Source organism: Arachis ipaensis, chromosome B4, assembly GCF_059453495.1.
Source record: "Arachis ipaensis isolate K30076 ecotype BB chromosome B4, ASM5945349v1, whole genome shotgun sequence".
NCBI classification, from domain to species: domain Eukaryota; kingdom Viridiplantae; phylum Streptophyta; class Magnoliopsida; order Fabales; family Fabaceae; genus Arachis; species Arachis ipaensis.
The window spans coordinates 73184245-73206199 of NC_142439.1; the positions used below are offsets into that span (position 1 = coordinate 73184245).

The window sequence follows — 21955 nt, forward strand, 5'->3', positions numbered from 1 at the left end:
TTCATTCAAGTGGTGTAAATAAACTATGCTTTGGCTATTATCTTATTATTACTAAATATTATAATGGAATTAATAATTTTTAATGTAACTCATTCAGTATCATCTTGAAATGAGTTTCACATTCATGATGAAACTGTTGCTTTGAGTTCTGTTTTAATTAAGGAAATATGCTCATGGTGTTCTTGTGCATTTATGCTTTGAATTATCATTTTTATGCATTTTTAATTTTGATTTTATTCTGATTTTGTAATTGTTCAATCTGATTTGGTTTATTCTGATTTTGTAATTATGCATTTATGATATGATTTATGTTAATTTTATACCCTCATGTATTTTAATTTTATTGATATAGGTGTTTTCAAATTACTTCATGGCTAGTAATGCTAGAGAAGACACACAAAGCAGCAGTGTTGCTCCAAATGATAATGAAATTGAAGTTCAAAGTAATGCTAATCCAACTTCAGAAACTCCACAAGCAACAGATAATGTCTCAACTCCAGAAGGATCAACTCCTAATGAAGGTGACAATAAGACTCATGTTAAGAGTGCTTAGTTCAAATCCGAGGAATGGTACCAAGTCATTGAAGAACCATGTGGATCGATACTGTAAGAGAATAAAGGTGGCAAACTCTAGGAAATCATCAATTGTTGAATCATTGTCAAAACAATCACAAAAGCAAAAAAGTGAATGAAGATGGTTTTGTGTTTGATCCTTCATTAATAAGAAAATATGCCGCTGAAATGATTATTTTGCATGAGTATCCTATGAGTTGTGTGGACCACCATGAATTGAGGCGAGCTTTTGCTTCAATGCAACCAACATTTAAAATGCCTAGTCGAAACACTGTCAGAAAAGACATCTTGAAGATGTATGGGGACGAGAAGCGGAAGTTAACTCTTCAACTAGATGAAAATGATAGTAGAGTTGCAATAACTAGTGATATGTGGACTTCCAACCAAGAAAAAGGATACATGGTTGTCACGACACACTATATTGATAGTTTGTGGAAGTTGCATATGCGCCTATTGAGGTACTTTAAACATTTTATAAACTTGTATACATTGTGTTGTTTTCATATGTTGAGCTTGGTTAATCTAAAAATACATGCATGTTTGTTAATCTTTTCAGCTTTTGTTATGTTCCTTATCCCCATACAAGTGAAGTTCTCACTGAAACGTTGATGAAAATATTGTTAGAATGGAACATTGATAGAAAATTGTTCACTGTTACATTGGATAACTGTTCTACTAATGATGCTATGATAGATGGACTGTTGGGGCATTTAGATTCTTCATTCTTGATGTTGAGGGGTAAATTGTTACATATGCATTGTTGTGCTCATATATTGAATTTGATTGTGAAGGATGGCTTAAGTATTGTTAAGGAAAGTATAGAAAAGATTCGTAGTAGTGTATTGTATTGGACTGCAACACAGAAAAGGACCGAAACTTTTGTGAGTTGGTGTGCTAAAACAGCGATCTAATTTACTAGGAAATTAGTTCTTGATTGCCCAACTAGATGGAACTCAACTTATTTGATGTTAGAAACTGCTTTGTTGTATAAAGCTGTCTTTTCTAGGTTAAGGCAGAAGGAACCCCAATATAAAACTGTGCCAAGTAATGAGGAGTGGGAACTTGCAAAGGAAATCTATGACAGATTGAAATTGTTTTATGATGTTACTCAATTGTTTTCTGGGTCTAAATTTCCGACTACTAATCTTTATTTTACTTTGGTTTGTAAAATAAAAGTGTCATTGGATGAATGGGAAATTTCTACTAAACCATTAGTTGCTAATATGGCATCTAACTTGAAGAAGAAATTTGAAAAGTATTGGGATGAAATTCATGGCATTATGGGTGTTGCTGCTGTTTTAGACCCTAGGTACAAGATGGTTGGGATTGAGTTTCAATTTGAAAAAATGTATCCAGATCCAACAGAATGCTCCAAGCAAGTTGATAGAATTCATCAGTTGTGTAATGAGTTGGTTAATGAATACACTCAAAAAATGAGTTCTGATGTGTCACATGTCAGTGTTGGTGTTAGTGTTGGTACAAAAGAACTTAATGAAAGTGGAAATGCAAGTTTATTTGGGGGTGATGATTATATGGTGTATCTTAAAAGAAGAAAAATGACAAGGAGTTCATATGTGAATGTTGAGTTTGATCATTATCTTGAGGAGGAAATTCATCCTCCAAATGATCCTAACTTTAATGTTTTGAAATGGTGGAAGAACAATCAGATGAAATTTAAAGTTCTTGCAAAAATAGCTAAGGATATATATGCTATTCCGGTGTCCATTGTTGCCTCTGAATCTGCTTTTAGTACAAGTGGTCGTGTGATTTTTCCTCATCGTGCAAAGCTCAAACAAGACATAATTGAAGCTTTGATGTGTGGCCAAAGTTGGTTGTGGGCACCTTTGGGAAATAAAGGTGATATATTGATTAATCTTCATTTATGTAAATTTTTTTCATAGTACCGATTAATTTGTTAATTGTTATCTCTTTTAATTTTCAGGTTTAAATCTTGATTTGCAAACTTTTAATGATGATGAAGATGTTGAAAGTGATCAAGAATAAGGGTTGAAGATCATTTTATATCTAATATTATAATTTCTTTATTATGGTGTTAAATTTGTGGTGCTCTAACAACATTTTTTTAAATTTCAAGTTATTTTAGCTAATGACATTGTATGAATTTTATATTTGTATTTTAATTTATCTATGAATTTTAAATTTTTGTCTTAATTTATATATGAATAGGTAAAATTTAAAATATTTAATTTTTATAGGGGCGGGTCGGGGTGGGGCGGGTACCCGCAGGGACGGGTTCGGGTTCTGTAATTTACTACCTGCGGGTAGTGATGGGGTGGGTAGTATATGCATAACCGGGGTGGGGTCGAGTAGGGCAAAAACCCGCCCCTACCCGCCCCACTTCCACCCCTAATGATGATAATGAGCGAAATGAGCGATGGGTGTAAGTTATTGATAATCGGAGAATGATGGAGGATTGGGGAGGTTGAAGATTCCCTCCGAGTTATATCTTGTATAAGTGAGTGAAGTTTTGGACAAGGTGATGATGGTGAAGTGTGACGGTCACTATATCCTAGGATGAACAGGTGAGTTGAGGTAGAGGATTCCTTCTCTCGTGTTGTGATTATGATTAAAGAGATAATAAGATTTGTGTTGTGAGGACGGTGGTGTTATCTCGCTCACGTAAAGGCAAGCTGAGATTGAGGATTCTCTCACTTGCTGTGATAAACAAATTGAGGTTCAGGATTCCCTCTCTTGTCGTGGTAGATGAGCTTAGGTTAAGGATTCCCTCACTTGTCGCAACACAGAGTTGAATAGAAGGTTGAAGATTCTCTTTGGTTTAATTCTGTAATGATTAATTCGGATTGCGGGTATGTTTGCTTGAGTTGAATTGAAATGAATTTCGAATTGAAATGGTGAGGACTGTGGTTGGATGCTACTCATTGATAGGCAAGCTGAGATAGAGGATTCTCTCTCTTGCTGTAATGGAAAAGATGAGGTTAACGATTTCCTCTCTTGTTACGGTGGGCAAGCGAGGTTAAGAATTTCCTCTCTTGCTACATCGGGTGATTGAATGGAGAAGGTTGAGGATTCCCTTCAATTTGATTCCTGACTGTGGTATGATTGAGTTAGGTTGAGGATTTTTTATTGTCATATCACAGTCTCTCTCTGAGTGATAGATTGAGGATTCCCTCCTAGAAGGTTGATGATTCTCTTCGTGTTGAGAGACGATATTTGGGTTAGCTACCGGACATATCAGGTTTGGCTATATAACCGACAAATGATATCATCGGCCATAGGGCAGACATACATCATTTGCATTTGTTTAATTTGTTTGGGTTTGCCTAATTGTATAAATTTTCCTAATTGACTACGTTATATGACTAAATGCTACTTGTATTACTTAACCTTACTTGTGTATTACTTCTTTGCATTGCTTGTGTTTGTACAATTGAGATGTCCCTCATGCTGGTGTTGGTTGATGTTGAGTGTTGCTTTTGTTGAAAATGAAATGATGGAATGATTAATTAACAATGATGAATATTGAATGAGATAAATTAAACTCTCTGGGTAGATGTAGTGAAGTGATTTCACTTGCTCTAAGTGAAGATATGAGATATTGATACAGAATCATTAAGTCGAATTAGTTGGTGCTAGTGCTGGTTCTGGTATCGGTGCTAGTTCTGGTTATGGACCTATTTTAAATTGGAAAATGGAAAGTATGGAAAGTTAGAAAGATGAGAAATAAAATTAGAGTTAGTATCCCTAGGACAGTTGCCTAATTCACGATTTAGTGAAAACCTAGGGTGAATAATTAATGAAAGGAAGATTAATATGCTTAGTGAGTTCTTATTATAGTGCATTGTATTTATTTGGCACTTTTACTGTACTGGAGACCCATGGGTCGGGAGTTCTCATTCTATATATATTCTCTATTTTTCAGATGCAGGTCCAAGTGCTCAGCAGTGAGCTATAAAACATGCCTATTGGACTCTGTTTTTCTTTTGCTTAAAATCTCTCCTTCTTTATTTTGAAAAACTTATATGTATTTAACTACTTCTTTTATAACATGCCTATAGAGGCCTTAATGTATTTTTGGGAGAGATATAAAAAAATTCTGTTGTCAAACATATTTTAATTCTGTACTCTTGCCGGCCTAAACTTTGCAGGTCATGACTAGTGGCTAGTTACTTATGTTTATATATATATATATATATATATATATATATATATATATATATATATATATATATATAATATATGTCCTATCTTTATCTTATTCTACCTTAATGTTTTATTGCTTATCGCTTTCCGAACGCACTTTACTTTTTATTTTCATTGATATGTGAGCATTCTCGATTCGCGATTTTATTTTACTCCTTTCCAAGCTTCTTATTTAATCCCATCAATTATATATATGTATGTATTATAATCCACCTTGAGGATCATATCACCTTATTATCATTGACTTATGACTCGAGCATAAGGATTTGAATTTTAAGGTGTTACATTATGGTATCAGAGTAGTTTGTCCTTGTGCGCCTAAGGGATGGACTATTTATGCTTCAATGCATACTCTAAATTGTGCCTGTGCTATTTAGGGTATCTAACTGATACGTTTAGCATGAAGTTCATGAGTATACTTTTGAAAATTCAAAGCACTTAACTTGAGATATTGAGACTGATCACCTTAATATCGCTTGTTTGGTGTGGACATGACCCAAATGACGACTCGTGGATGCGGTCGAACCCGGACACAGAGAGAAAATGAGGAAGGCACACTGAGGGATAACCAAGCTGCGCTCTTGGCTGTTATGACCACTCTTATGAATGCTATGCATGCAAATACTGCGGCTACAAACCAAGCTATGGAAAGGATGAATGGGAATGGTAACGGACTTGGAGGAAACTCAACTGATGGAGGTTCAATGACTTTTGCAACCTTTCTAAAGGTCAATCCCCTAATATTCAAGGGTTCAACTGATTTGACGAAAGTCGATAATTGGTTCCAGGTAATAGAAAGGGCAATGCAAGTGCAACATGCACCTGAGAGTCAATTGGTGGAATTCGCTGCATATCAGTTGATTGGAGAAGTGCAACACTGGTAGCAAGGAGCTCACCGTCTGCTGCAGCAAGGGAATGGGTATGAAGTGATTACCTGGGAGATGATCAGAGGAGAGTTTTACAAGAAATACTTCTCGGACTCTACAAGACAAGCTAAGGAATTAGAGCTACTTGGTGCACGAAATTGTGATCTCAGGCAACGGCGCCAGAAACTCTGTACGCACGTCTTAATAAATCATTTTTCATTCACAACTTCGATACAACTAACCAGCAAGTGCACTGGGTCGTCCAAGTAATAAACCTTACGTGAGTAAGGGTCGATCCCACGGAGATTGTTGGTATGAAGCAAGCTATGGTCACCTTGTAAATCTCAGTCAGGCGGATATAAAATAGTTATGGAGTTTTCGAACATAAATAATAAATAGATAGAAAATAAGGATAGAAACACTTATGTATATCATTGGTGAGAATTTCAGATAAGTGTATAGAAATGCTTTCGTTCCTCTGAGCCTCTACTTTCCTGCTGTCTTCATCCAATAAGTCTTACTCCTTTCCATGGCTGCCTTTATGTAAGGACATCACCGTTGTCAATGGCTACTTTTTATCCTCTCTGGAAAATGGTCTGATGCGCTGTCACTGCATGGCTAATCGTCTAGAGGCATCAACCTTGTCAATGGCTACATCCCATCCTCTTGTGAAAATGGTCCAAATGCTCTGTCACAGCACAACTAATCATCTGAGGTTCTCGATCATACTGGAATAGGATTCATCCTCCTTTTGCGTCTGTCACTACGCCCAGCACTCGCGATTTTGAAGTTCGTCACAGTCATTCAATCCCAGAGTCCTACTCGGAATACCACAGACAAGGTTTAGACCTTCCGGACTCTCATGAATGCCGCCATCAATCTAGCTTATACCACGAAGATTCTGATTAAGAGATCCAAGAGATACTCATTCAATCTAAGGTAGAACGGAAGTGGTTGTCAGGCACGCGTTCATAGGGAATGATGATGATTGTCATGTTCATTACATTCAGGTTGAAGTGCGAATGAATATCTTAGAAGCGGAATAAGTTGAATTGAATAGAAAAACAGTAGTACTTTGCATTAATCTTTGAGGAACAGCAGAGCTCCACACCTTAATCTATGGAGTGCAGAAACTCTACCGTATGAAAATACATAAGTGATAATGGTTCAGGCATGGCCGAATGGCCAGCCCCCATGAAAGTCTAAGATAGCATAAAACTGATCAAAGATGTCTAATACAACAGTAAAAAGTCCTATTTATAATAAACTAGTTACTAGGGTTTACAGAAGTAAGTAATTGATGCATAAATCCACTTCCGGGGCCCACTTGGTGTGTGCTTGGGCTGAGCTTGAATGTTACACGTGTAGAGGTCAATCTTGGAGTTGAACGCCAGTTTGTAACGTATTTCTGGCGTTCAACTCTGGCTTGTGACGTGTTTCTGGCGTTTAACTCCAGACAGCAGCGTAGAACTGGTGTTCAACGCCCATTTACGTCATCTAAACTTGGCCAAAGTATAGACTATTATATATTTCTGGAAAGCCCTGGATGTCCACTTTCCAACGCAATTGGAAGCACGCCATTTTGAGTTCTATAGCTCCAGAAAATCCACTTTGAGTGCAGGGAGGTCATAATCCAACAGCATCAGCAGTCCTTCTTCAACCTCTGAATCTGATTTTTGCTCAAGTCCCTCAATTTCAGCCAGAAAATACCTGAAATCACAGAAAAATACACAAACTCATAGTAAAGTCCAGAAATGTGAATTTAACATAAAAACTAATGAAAACATCCCTAAAAGTAACCAGATTCTACTAAAAATATACTAAAAACAGTGCCAAAAAGCGTATAAATTATCCGCTCATCACAACACCAAACTTAAATTGTTGCTTGTCCCCAAGCAACTGAAAATCAAATAGGATAAAAAGAAGAGAATATACTATAAATTCCAAACTATCAATAAAACATAGCTCCAATTAAATGAGCGGGACTTGTAGCTTTTTGCCTCTTGAATTATTTTGGCATCTCACTTTATCCATTGAAGTTCAGAATGATTGGCATCTATAGGAACTCAGAGTTTAGATAGTATTATTGATTCTCCTAGTTCAGTATGATGATTCTTGAACACAGCTATTTTATGAGTCTTGGCCGTGGCCCTAAGCACTTTGTTTTCCAGTATTACCACCGGATACATAAATGCCACAGACACATAATTGGGTGAACCTTTTCAGATTGTGACTCAGCTTTGCTAAAGTCCCCAATTAGAGGTGTCCAAGGTTCTTAAGCACACTCTTCTTTTGCTTTGGACCTTGACTTTAACCGCTCAGTCTCAAGTTTTCACTTGACACCTTCACGCCACAAGCACATGGTTAGGGACAGCTTGGTTTAGCCGCTTAGGCCAGGATTTTATTCCTTTAGGCCCTCCTATCCACTGATGCTCAAAGCCTTGGGATCCTTTTTATTTACCCTTGCCTTTTGGTTTTAAGGGTTACTGGCTTTTTGCTCTTGCCTCTTGGTTTTAAGAGCTTTTGGCTTTTTCTGCTTGCTTTTTCTTTTTCTAATTTTTTTCGCCTTTTTTCTTTTTTTTTTCTGCAAGCTTTGTATTCACTATTTTTTCTTGCTTCAAGAATCATTTTTATCATTTTTCAGATTATCAAATAACATGTCTCCTTGTCATCATTCTTTCAAGAGCCAACATATTTAACATTCTCAACAACTTCAAAAGACATATGCACTGTTCAGGCATTCATTCAGAAAACAAGAAGCATTGTCACCACATCAATATAATTAAACTAAGTTCAAGAATAAATTCGAAACTCATGTACTTCTTGTTCTTTTGAATTAAAACATTTTTCATTTAAGAGATGTGATGGATTCATAGGACATTCATAACTTTAAGACAAAGTTACTAAATACTAATGATCATGTAATAAGACACAAACATAGATAAGCACTTAACATAGAGAAAACGAAAAACAGAGAATGTAAGAACAAGGAATGAGTCCACCTTAGTGATGGTGGCGTTTCCTTCTTGAGGAACCAATGATGTCCTTGAGCTCTTCTATGTCTCTTCCTTGTCTTTGTTGCTCCTCCCTCATTGCTTTTTGATCTTCTCTAATTTCATGAAGGATGATGGAGTGCTCTTGATGTTCCACCCTTAATTGTCCCATGTTGGAACTTAATTCTCCTAGGGAGGTGTTGATTTGCTCCCAATAGTTTTGTGGAGAAAAGTGCATCTCAGGGGTTTCTTGATGATGAGCTTCTTCATGTGCCTGTTGCGATCCATGAATGTGCTCTCTTGTTTGCTCCATCCTTTTCTTAGTGATGGGCTTGTGAGATGAATCTTTCCATCTCCCATGGCTCAGAGGTGGAAGCAATTGCTTCCCTTTTCTCTTTCTTGAGGTTTCTCTAGCTTTAGGTGCCATTAATGGTTATGGAAAAACAAAAAAGCTATGCATTTACCACACCAAACTTAGAATATTGCTCGCCCTCGAGCAAAAGAAGAAAGAATAGATGAAGAAGAAGAAGATATGGAGGAGATGGAGGGATGTGTGTATTCGGCCATATGGGTGGGATTGGGTGGGAAAGAGATGTTGAATTTTGAAGGTGGGTGGGTGTATGGATGTGAGTGGTAAAGTGGTGATAGGGAAGAGAGATTGAGGTGATTGGTGAAGAGTTTTGGGGAAGAGTGTTTATGGGATTGTGTAAAAGAGGGGTGAGAAGAAGTGAGTGGAGGTAGATGGGGATCCTGTGGGGTCCACAGATCCTGAGGTGATCCTGTGGGGTCCACAGATCCTGAGGTGTTCAAGGATTTACAACCTTGCACCAAATTGGGCATGCAAAATTCCCTTGCACACAACTCTGGGCGTTCAGCGCCAGATTGGTGCTTGTTCTGGGCGTTGAACGCCCATTTGTTGCCCATTTCTGGCGTTGAACGCCAGAACCATGCTTGTTCTGGGCGTTCAGCGCCAGCTCTTCTCTAGGGTGTAATTCTGGTGTTCAAACGCCCAGATGCTGCCCATTTTGGGCGTTCAGCGCCAGAACCATGCTCGGTTCTGGCGTTGAACGCCAGCCAGATGCTTCTTACTGGCGTTTAAATGCCAGTAAGGTCTTCCTCCAGGGTGTGATTTTTCTTCTGCTATTTTTGATTCCATTTTCAATTTTTATATTTATTTTGTGACTCCACATGATCATGAACCTGATAAAACATGAAAGAATAGAAAAAATAAAATTAGATAAATAAAAATTGGGTTGCCTCCCAACAAGCGCTTCTTTAATGTCAATAGCTTGACAGTGGGCTCTGATGGAGCCTCACAGATGTTCAGAGCATTGTTGAGACTTCCCAACACCAAACTTAGAGTTTGGATTTGGGAGTTCAACAACAAACTTAGAGTTTGGTTGTGGCCTCCCAACTCCAAACTTAGAGCTTGACTATGGGGGCTCTGGTTGACTCTGTTTTGAGAGAAGCTTTTTATGCTTCCTCTCCATGTTTACAGAAGGATGACCTCGAGTGTTAAACACAAGGGAGTCCTCACTCAATTGAAGGACTAGTTCACTTCTGTCAACATCAATCACAGCTCTTGCTGTGGCTAGGAAGGGCCTTCCAAGGATGATGGATTCATCCTCATCCTTCCCAGTATCTAGGACTATGAAATCAGCAGGGATGTAAAGGCCTTCAACCTTTACTAACACGTCCTCTACTTGTCCATAAGCCTGTTTTCTTGAATTGTCTGCCATCTCTAATGAGATTTTAGTAGCTTGCACCCCAAAGATTCCCAGTTTCTCTATTACAGAGAGGGGCATGAGGTTTATCCCTGAACCAAGGTCACACAGAGCCTTTTCAAAGATCATGGTGCCTATGGTACAAGGTATTAGGAACTTTCTAGGATCCTGTTTCTTCTGAAGCAATGTCAGTTGATCCAGATCACTTAGTTCATTGGTGAAAAAGGGAGGTTCATCCTTCCAAGTCTCAGTACCAAATAATTTGGCATTCAGCTTCATGATTGCACCAAGGTACTTGGTAACTTGCTCCTCAGTAACATCCTCATTCTCTTTAGAAGAGGAATACTCATCAGAGCTCATGAATGGCATAAGGAGATTTAATGGAATCTCTATGGTCTCTAGATGAGCCTCAGATTCCTTTGGTTCCTCAGAGGGAAACTCCTTATTGATCACTGGACGTCCCAGGAGGTCTTCCTCCTTGGGATTCACGTCCTCCTCCTCTTTGGTGGTTTCGGCCATGATGGTCATTTCAATGGCCTTGCACTCTCCTTTTGGATTTTCTTCTGTATTGCTTGGGAGAGTACTAGGAGGGATTTCAGTGACTCTTTTACTCAGTTGTTCCACTTGTGCCCCCAAATTTCTAATGGAGGACCTTGTTTCATTCATGAAACTTACAGTGGCCTTAGATAGATCAGAGACTAAGTTTGCTAAATTAGAGGTATTTTGTTCAGAGTTCTCTATCTGTTGCTGAGTGGATGATGGAAAAGGTTTACTACTGTTAAACCTATTTCTTCCACCATTATTAAAGCCTTGTTGAGGCTTTTGTTGATCCTTCCATGAGAGATTTGGGTGATTTCTCCATGAGGGGTTATAGGTGTTTCCATAAGGTTCACCCATGTAATTCACCTTTGCTATTGCAGGGTTTTCAGGATCATAAGCTTCTTCTTCAGAAGATGCCTCTTGAGTACTGTTGGATGCAGCTTGCATTCCATTCAGACTCTGAGAAATCATATTGACTTGCTAAGTCAATATTTTATTCTGAGCCAATATGGCATTCAGAGTATCAATTTCAAGAACTCCCTTCTTCATAGGCGTCCCATTACTCACAGGATTCCTCTCAGAAGTATACATGAACTGGTTATTAGCAACCATGTCAATGAGTTCTTGAGCTTCTGCAGGCATTTTCTTTAGGTGAATGGATCCACCTGCAGAATTATCCAATGACATTTTAGCCAATTCAGATAGACCATCATAGAATATATCCAGGATGGTCCATTCTGAAAGCATGTCAGAAGGACACTTTTTGGTCAGTTCTTTGTATCTCTCCCAGGCTTCATTGAGGGATTCACCTCCTTTCTGTCTGAAGGTTTGAACATCCACTCTAAGCTTACTCAGCTTTTGAGGAGGAAAGAACTTGGCTAAGAAAGCCTTGACCAGCTTATCCCAAGAGTTCAGGCTATCCTTAGGTTGAGAGTCCATCCATATTCTAGCTCTGTCTCTCACAGCAAAAGGGAAAAGCATGAGCCTGTAGACTTCAGGATCTACTCCATTAGTCTTAACAGTATCACAGATCTGCAAGAATTCAGTTAAGAACTGAAAAGGATCTTCAGATAGAAGTCCATGAAACTTGCAGTTCTGCTGCCTCAGAGAAACTAATTGAGGTTTAAGCTCAAAATTATTTGCTCCAATGGCAGGAATGGAGATGCTTCTTCCATGTAAATTGGAATTAGGTGCAGTAAAGTCACCAAGCATCCTCCTTGCATTATTATTATTTTTGGCTGCCATCTCCTCTTCCTGTTCGAAAATTTCTGAAAGGTGCTTGCTGGATTGTTGTAATTTAGCTTCTCTTAGTTTCCTCTTCAGAGTCCTTTCAGGTTCTGGATCTGCTTCAACAAGAATATTCTTGTCCTTCCTCCTGCTCATATGAAAAAGAGGGAACAGAAAAATAATAATAATAGGGATTCTTTTTACCCAAGTATAGAGGTTCCCTTATGTGAGTAGAAAAAAAGAAGAAGAGAAAATTTGAACTCAGAGAGAGAGAGAGTTCGGATTTTTGGTGAGTGAGGAAGAGATGTTAGTAAATAAATAAATAAATAGAAGGAGATGAGAGAGAGAGAATTTTTGAAAATTACTTTTTTGAAAAAGAGTTAGTGATTTTCGAAAATTGTTTTTGAAAAAGGTTAGTAATTTTTGAAAATTAAAATCAAAAATTAAAATAATTAGTTAATTAAAAAAAATTTTGAAAAAGAGGGAAGATATTTTCGAAAATTAGAGAGAGAGAGAGTTAGTTAGGTGGTTTTGAAAGAGATAAGAAACAAACAAAAAGTTAGTTAGTTAGTTGAAACAAATTTGAAAATCAATTTTCAAAAGATAAGAAGATAAGAAGTTAGAAAAGATATTTTAAAATCAAATTTTTGAAAAATATATGATTTTGAAAAAGATAAGATAGAAAGATATTTTTGAAAAGATGTGATTGAAATTAGTTTTGAAAAAGATTTGATTTTTTTAAAATTACAATTAATGACTTGATTCACAAGAAATCACAAGATATGATTCTAGAACTTAAAGTTTGAATCTTTCTTAACAAGTAAGTAACAAACTTGAAATTTTCAAACCCGGGCACGGAGAGAAAATGAGGAAGGCACACCGAGGGATAACCAAGCTACGCTATTGGCTGTTATGACCACTCTTATGAACGCTATGAATGCAAATACTACGGCTACAAACCAAGCTATGGAAATGATGAATGGGAATGGTAACGGACTTGGAGGAAACTCAACTGATGGAGGTTCAATGACTTTTGCAACCTTTCTAAAGGTCAATCCCCTAATATTCAAGGATTCAACTGATTCGACGAAAGTCGATAATTGGTTCCAAGCAATAGAAAGGGCAATGCAAGTGCAACATGCACCTGAGAGTCAATTGGTGGAATTCGCTGCATATCAGTTGATTGGAGAAGTGAAACACTGGTAGCAAGGAGCTCACCGTCTGCTGCAGCAAGGGAATGAGTATGAGGTGATTACCTGGGAGATGATCAGAGGAGAGTTTTACAAGAAATACTTCTCGGACTCTACAAGACAAGCTAAGGAATTGGAGCTACTTGGTGCACGAAATTGTGATCTCAGGCAACGGCGCCAGAAACTCTGTACGCACGTCTTAATAAATCGTTTTTCATTCACAACTTTGATACAACTAACCAGCAAGTGCACTGGGTCATCCAAGTAATAAACCTTACGTGAGTAAGGGTCGATCCCACGGAGATTGTTGGTATAAAGCAAGCTATGGTCACCTTGTAAATCTCAGTCAGGCGGATATAAAATAGTTATGGAGTTTTCGAACATAAATAATAAATAGATAGAAAATAAGGATAGAAACACTTATGTATATCATTGGTGAGAATTTCAGATAAGTGTATAGAGATGCTTTCGTTCCTCTGAACCTCTGCTTTCCTGCTGTCTTCATCCAATAAGTCTTACTCCTCTCCATGGCTGGCTTTATGTAAGGACATCACCGTTGTCAATGGCTACTTTTTATCCTCTCTGGAAAATGGTCCGATGCGCTGTCACTGCATGGCAAATCGTCTGGAGGCATCACCCTTGTCAATGGCTGCATCCCATCCTCTTGTGAAAATGGTCCAAATGCTCTGTCACAGCACGGCTAATCATCTGAGGTTCTCGATCATACTGGAATAGGATTCATCCTCTTTTTGCGTCTGTCACTACACCCAGCACTCGCGAGTTTGAAATTCGTCACAGTCATTCAATCCCAGAGTCCTACTCGGAATACCACAGACAAGGTTTAGACCTTCCGGACTCTCATGAATGCCGCCATCAATCTAGCTTATACCACGAAGATTCTGATTAAGAGATCCAAGAGATACTCATTCAATCTAAGGTAGAACGGAAGTGGTTGTCAGGCACGCGTTCATAGGGAATGATGATGATTGTCACGTTCATCACATTCAGGTTGAAGTGCGAATGAATATCTTAGAAGCGAAATAAGTTGAATTGAATAGAAAAATAGTAGTACTTTGCATTAATCTTTGAGGAACAGCAGAACTCCACACCTTAATCTATGGAGTGCAGAAATTCTAACGTATGAAAATACATAAGTGATAATGGTTCAGGCATGGCCGAATGGCCAGCCCCCATGAAAGTCTAAGATAGCATAAAACTGATCAAAGATGTCTAATACAATAGTAAAAGTCCTATTTATAATAAACTAGTTACTAGGGTTTACAGAAGTAAGTAATTGATGCATAAATCCACTTCCGGGGCCCACTTGGTGTGTGCTTGGGCTGAGCTTGAATGTTACATGTGTAGAGGTCAATCTTGGAGTTGAACGCCAGTTTGTAACGTATTTCTGGTATTCAACTCTGGCTTGTGACGTGTTTCTGGCGTTTAACTCCAGACAGCAGCGTAGAACTGGCGTTCAACGCCCTTTTACGTCGTCTAAACTTGGCCAAAGTATAGACTATTATATATTTCTGGAAAGCCCTGGATGTCTACTTTCCAACGCAATTAAAAGCGCGCCATTGTGGGTTCTGTAGCTCCAGAAAATCCACTTTGAGTGCAGGGTGGTCAGAATCCAACAGCATCAGCAGTCCTTCTTCAACCTCTGAATCTGATTTTTGCTCAAGTCCCTCAATTTCAGCCAGAAAATACCTAAAATCACAGAAAAATACACAAACTCATAGTAAAGTCCAGAAATGTGAATTTAACATAAAAACTAATGAAAACATCCCTAAAAGTAACCAGATTCTACTAAAAACATACTAAAAACAGTGCCAAAAAGCGTATAAATTATCCGCTCATCACTACTACAATTAAAACAAGGATCAATGTCGGTGGCTGCTTATACAAGGAAATTTGAAGAGTTGTGCCGTATCTCAAGGGTTTGTTAGGGTGCTCTTGAAGGATATGAGGAGTAGAAGTATTTGAAGCACCAAGATGGTTTAAGGGACAATATCATGCAAGCTGTGGCACCTCTTGAGGTTAAAAATTTTACGGAGTTAGTTAACAAGAGTCGAGTGGTAGAAGAGTGCTGTAGAAAAACTGATATAGCGAAGAGTGACAGCCGAGAGTCCCATGAAAAGGATCAACACAAGAGTTTTGCGTCGAGGGGCTTAGACTTCAAAAGGAGTGGGTGTGCACCCTAGCCTTCCCAAGGTTGGAACCATTACCGAAGAAATGACAACCACTCAGAAAATGTTAAAGGAAAGCAGGCGAAGGCTACTTCGGATAATTTACGGTGCCAAAGATGTGGGAGATAGCACCCGGACCAGCAATGACAAACTAAGTTAGGACTGTGCTATCGTTGTGGGAAACCAGGGCATATTTCCCGAGATTGTCCATACAGGAAAAATCAAGGAGAGGGCCGATCTCAACAAGGTTGAGGAAATCGTGAGATGGGTAAATATGATTAAATTCCAATTGCTTGACATAGTATTGGAATGTGGTATTTATTTGTGACGTAAGGCTGAAGCATGATCATCATAATTTTCAAATGAATTATCAATTAATGACTTAGATTTATTGAAAGTAAAGGAGGCTTATAAGTGGAATTGGTATAGTTTGGATTTTAATTGGAATAAAAGTTTATGAATTTGAATGATTGTGTAGAAATTGGAGAATGACAAATTACTAGAAAATTGATGTTATAGGTTTTGAATGATTAGGATATGATTTGGGAATGATGTTTGAATGTTGACGATGTTTAAGAAATGGACTTTGATGCTAGAAAGTCATGGTGAGACTGTCCCAGGTAAGCCATAGGATAATAATCCATTGTGATGACGAGCAGTAGTGGAGTTAGTTTCGACTTGCATGTGCATACGCCAACTTCTCAACCTATAGTACTTAGGCTTGAATTTGATTGGATTTGACATTGATTGGCCTTTGATTTTAGTTATGATGAATGAAATTGTTTGTGTCTATAATTAGTTGGTTGTTGTTGAGACTGTGTATAAAATATGATGAGTATGTTTATGATTGAATGGTTATGAGTTTATGGGATACATGAGCAAGTTCTGGTTTCGATGATGATGTATTGTGTGATAATGTGCATATATTGTGAATTGTGTATTGATGGAAGTCTGTGCAAGTTGGTGTCATGTTGAGAGTGAGGATTTTATGATATGTTAAATATGTAGAATTGGTTGTTGAAGAATGAGGATTTCACATGGTTGTAACTAATGTAGATAAGGGTGGATAACTTGAGTAGGTACCATGATTTGTGTTGAGGTCCTAGGTAATGTGATTATTTTGATTAAGGAATTTAATGAGCTTGTGATTCCAACTGGAAATGCGCTAGGGTCCTAAATTGAGATTGAAGTCTTAGGATGGACTTAAGCATTATTTGGGATTAGATTGAGAAAGCTTAGAGTGAGCCTAGATTTTTGTGGTCCGATAATAGAATATGATGTGGATGAATAATTGGATTCTTGGTGGCTAAAAATCAGAATGACGGAGCGAAAACTTGTAGGAGCGTTGACAGAGTATGGTTGCCCTAAGAAGTAGTAAGGGATGATTAGAAATACTTTAGGTTTGAATACCTGAAAGGCTAGCAGGTTAATACAAATTATTAGTTTTGGGTAATTGAGTTTGGTGATGGCTGTACAATTAGATTGAATTTGAAATTGTTATGGAAATGATTATAAGTGTGTAATTTGTTTTATAATAATTAAGTGCAAATTGTAGTGTTTGAAAGATAAGTATTATGATATTTGATTATGATAACTATGGGTTTATATTGAAATGATAATGACTGATTTTGAAAGACGGAATTGAAAAACATTGACTGGAAACTTCTAACATCTTCTTGAGGTTGAATAGAGGAAACCCGTGAAGGGTGGTGAACTTTGATTTAAGGGAGGTTCTGTCGACATTTGTTAAGGATTCGAAGGGTTTCGGAAATTCTAAGTTAAGATTTCAATTGGAAGTTACAGAAGGATTAAAAGAGGTGAATGAAGAACTGAAGATTGATGGTTCAGAAGTTATAGTAAACTCTCGTTGCAAGTATAGTTACTAAACCAAGCAATCAACCTTTCTTACAAACGTTTTGGTTGTCACAAGTAACAAACCCCTTTAAAATTGATAATCGAGTATTTAAACCTCGGGTCATCTTCTCAAGGAATTGCAGGGAGGTGTTCTTATTATTGGTTATGAGTTTGTAAATTGGGAGTTTTTAATGTATATGATAAAAAGTAAGAATAGTAAATAACAAGAGAGTAAATTGTAAGGAATTAATTTAAATAAATAATAAAACTCTTGGCAAGGTATACGAACTGGAAGTCCTATCCTAGTTATCCTTATCAATTGTGATGAGAATTGGATTTTTCTCCCACTTTGTTAACCTCTAACTATGAAGGTAAGTTAAGTGGAGGAATTAATTTTGATTCCTCAGGTCCTAGTCTTTCCTTGGGAAAGGGTAGAGTTATTGGAACTCGAATTAATTCTTGAAGAATTTCAATTTTTAATCAACAATGAGTTTGATAACTCAAGAGTCTCCAATGACTCAACCAAAGCCAAAAGAGAAAATTCTAAATTAAATTAAAAGCATTCATAAATAAAATAAAACAATCATAAACTGAAATACCTCAAAATATATTAAATAAAACATTCAAATCTTAACATGGAAAGGTTCATAAGATAAATTGGAACATTAACAAGTAAGAGAATTGGAATAATTAAAAATAGAAGTGAGACATTAATTAAAGGAAAATATTGGACCTGGTATTTGAAGTAATAAAATTAAAAGGAATCCTAAAATCCTAAATTTTAAGAGAGAGGAGAGAACCTCTCTCTCTAAAAACTACATCTAAAACTAAAATTATGAATTATGAGCTTCTCTGAATCATTTTGGGGCATCCCCAGGATATAAAAATCAATGGGAAATGTGAGCCCCTTAATGCCCACTAATACATCTTCAGCAACTCCAGCCACTGTAATAATGCTTTTATCTGCTAACACAAAACGAGCTGCCGACCTTTTTAAGGGAGGGAGCCTCAAAATATCATATATAGACAAAGGCATTATACTCACACATGCTCCTAAATCACACATGCAGTCAGAAAATACTACACCACCAATAGTACAATTAACCATACATGGACCTGGGTCACTACACTTTTCAGGTAAACCTCCCATTAAAGCAGATATGGAACTTCCTAAAGGAATAGTTTCTAATTCATTAATTTTGTCTTTATGTATACATAAATCTTTTAGAAACTTTGCATATTTAGGTACCTGTTGAATAACATCAAAAAGAGAAACAGTTACCTCAACCTTTTTGAATATCTCTACCATTTTGGGATCAGGTTCCAGCTGCTTCCTGGGCTTCCTTGCAAGTTGTGGAAATGGAATGGGAGTGGTGTCTTCTGCAGTGTCTGTGCCCTGTGGTGCTTCCTCCTGTGGTTGAACTTCTTCTTTTTCATCTATGTCCTGTATGTCCTCTTCCTCTTCAACATCTTCTATTTCCACCACCTCTTCAGCTGAGGTGTGTTCTGGTGGGCTTGGCTCCTCCTGATTCCTCTCCTGCAGTATGGTTCCGGACCTTAGAATGATGGCATTAAGGCCACCCTTTGGATTGGGTAATGGTTGAGAGGGGATTCCACTGGAGCTCAAAGGCTGGTTATTGGAGTTATTCATTGATCCAATCTGTGAGACAAGAGCTTCCAAAGTAGAGTTCAGACCATTTAGTGTAGCATAAAGGTTATTTTCCATGGTCTGTTGTCTCTGATCAATATATTGTAGTAAGTCGTCATTAGAAGATGAAGAAGGATAAGTAAATTGAGAGGTCTGCTGTTGGGTATTCTGTGGTCCTTGGGATTGCCTCAGGTGAGGTGCTTTGTAAGGCTGGTTCTGGTTCTGCTGCCTGTTGTTGTTATTGTGCCACCTCTAATTTCCCTGATTGTCTCTGCCTCCTCTGTTGTTGTTGTTGTCCCTCCAATTTTGGTTAGAATTGTCCTGCCATCCGTGGTTGTAACTGCCACCTTGATTGTACCCTTGATTGGGGCGGTCATAGAAATTATGAGTGGCTGCTACGGTGTTGTCTTCCTGCTGGAGCTGCGGACATTCATCAGTATAAGGGCTATAATCAGTACAGATTCCGTAAACTCTCTGGAGGACTAACTGTTGGCTTTGCTGTGGTGGAGGCAGTTGGGCTTGCTGAACTTGTTGTTGGTTCAATTGCATCTGCTTCAGCAAGTTGGTCATTTCACAGATACTCTGAGTTAGAGCAGCAGTCTCTCTGCTAGAGGATACTTCTGCAACGGCTTTTGAACGGATTTGTTTCTGCCTATGATTTCGAGTAGATTCAGCTAAGTCGCTGATCAATTGCCATGCCTTATCAGTGGTCTTGTACTTTTTCATAGACCCATTGCTAGCACTCTCTAATGTGGTCTTATCTTGGGGCCTCATGCCCTGTGTGACGTAACCGAGTAACACTATCTTGTCAATCATATGGTGGGGGCATGCTTCCAGAAGATTATTGAAGTGCTCCCAGTATTCATAGAGAGTCTCGGATTCATCCTGAACAATCATGGAAATATCTTTCCTCAGTTTATCAGTAACTTTAGCTGGAAAGAATTTTTCCAAAAATTCTCTTCTAAGTGTATCCCAGTTGGATACAGTTGCTGCGGGTTGAGTGTAGTACCACTATCTCACCTTTCCCTCAAGAGAAAACGGGAAAGCTTTCAACAAAATTGAAGTTTCATCTGCACCATCACGCCTGACAGTAGAACAGGCTGCTTGGAAATCTCTCAGGTGCTTGATAGGCTCTTGAGCAGGTAAGCCATGAAACTTGGGCATCAAATTGAGCAGTGTAGTCTTTATTTTAAAGTCTGTAGCCACCTCTGGGTGATGCACTTGAAACGGTTGCATTGTAAAATTAGGGGCTCCAGCCTCCTGGATAGTAACTCTCCTAGGTGCTGCCATGTCATCTTCACGTAAATCAACCGAATCAGTAGAATGAGGGCTGGTTTCTTTCTCAAGTGACGTTTCAGATCCGCCCTCACAGAGGACTAACCGATGCCGAGCTTGCCTTATTCATGAAATAGTTCTTTCAATCTCAGGATCAAATACTGGCAAGCTTAGATCAGGAAGTGAACGCGTCATCTAATGCAAGAAACAAGCAGCTCATATTATAAAAATAAAATAAAATGCAAATAAATAAATTCCAATCAATAACTTAGCACTCTATTGCAACTCCCCGGCAACGGCGCCAAAAATTGACGTGGCGGAAATTGGCGAGTCAAGAATTGTTATAAGATATGCGTTGCAAGTATAGTTCTCAACCATCCAGAATTCCGCTTATCAATTTAGAAGGTTGTCACAAAAATTAAGATTAAAATACTGGGAGTATGAATCACAGGTCGTCTCCCAACGAGTTGCAGAAAGGTGTGCTAGTTTATTAATCAGATATTTTTAAAAAGGGTTTGAGTTGAATAAATAGGAATTTAAATTAGAGAAATTAAATAATTTGAATAAAAGCCTTGACTGGGAGTAGATTAGTTAGAAGCCCTATTCTTGTTGAAGTACTCTCAAGATTAATTGATAATTGAAGGTTGTTCTGTTAGTTATCCCTTACTAGGTAAGGGAAAGTCAAACAAGTTGGAATGCTATTTCTATTCACAAGTTCCAATATGCTCAATTGAAAAGGATTAGTGTCAGTGACTAGAGGGCAATCCAACAATAAACCCAATTACAATTTCTCTTTTGAGTATTCCAACCCAAGGGTTCCTTTCAATCAACTCCCCATCAAGTTAGGGAACTACTCGCTCATTGTGAATATAGAACTCATAACATAGGAAAGGGAATTAAAGAAAGACATGATAAATAAAACTCAAAGGAATCAATTAAAATTAAAAGTAATTCTTGTATTAATAAATTCTAAAATAATCCAATAGTAAAATTGAGTAAATTAAAGGACATGGAAGAGTAAAGCCAAGTAAAGAAAACGAACTAGAATGACGAAGTCTTGATGAGGTAATAACTCTTCTCAATATCCCAATGTAAAAAGCAATAGAAATAAAAATCCTAGGAACTATGAATGTGTAGAGAGAAAACCTAGAGGAGGAGTAAAACTAGATCTAAAAACTAAAATTGTGTAGAATGAATGTTGTCTTTGGTTTCTGCATGTTCTCTGGCTCTAGTATGCTTTTCTGGGCCAAAAACGGGGTCAAAACAGAGCCCAAAATCGCCCCCAGCGAATTCTGCAGATTATGCAGATCACACACATCACGCGATCGCGTCATTCATGCGGACGCGTCATTCGCCGTTTTGCTTTGCCACGCGAGCGCATCGTCCATGCCTCCGCGTCACTTGTGTTATTCCAATCTGTGCGGTCGCGTGAGCCATGCGTCCGCGTCACTGCGATTTCCTCTCTTTCGCGCAGTCGCGCGAGCCATGCGGCCGCGTCACTTCTCGCTGGTCATCTCCTTAATTTCTTGTGTTACTTCCATTTTTGCAAGCTTCCTTTCTAATCTCCAACTCATTCATGCCCTATAAAGCCTGAAACACTTGACACACAGATCACGGCATCGAATGGAATAAAGGAGAATTAAAATACGTAATTAAAAGTCTCTAGGAAGCAAGTTTTCAATCATGTAATAATTTTA

The 21955-nt window shown here is 38.0% G+C and overlaps 1 protein-coding gene and 1 non-coding gene across 2 annotated transcripts; both read left to right on the forward strand.

Annotated features, from left to right (window-relative positions):
• The first annotated feature begins 1796 nt into the window (after nt 1–1796).
• LOC110271083 (zinc finger BED domain-containing protein RICESLEEPER 2-like) lies at nt 1797–2577 on the forward strand. Its single transcript, XM_021121192.2, has 2 exons — nt 1797–2430; nt 2516–2577. Exons 1-2 carry the CDS (start codon nt 1797–1799, stop codon nt 2575–2577), a joined length of 696 nt encoding a protein of 231 aa, XP_020976851.1.
• A 9042-nt stretch (nt 2578–11619) lies between these two features.
• On the forward strand, nt 11620–11727 carry LOC148567915 (small nucleolar RNA R71). The gene has a single exon (XR_015881892.1). It is a non-coding gene; the product is annotated as a small nucleolar RNA R71 (small nucleolar RNA).
• The last annotated feature ends 10228 nt before the right edge of the window (nt 11728–21955 follow it).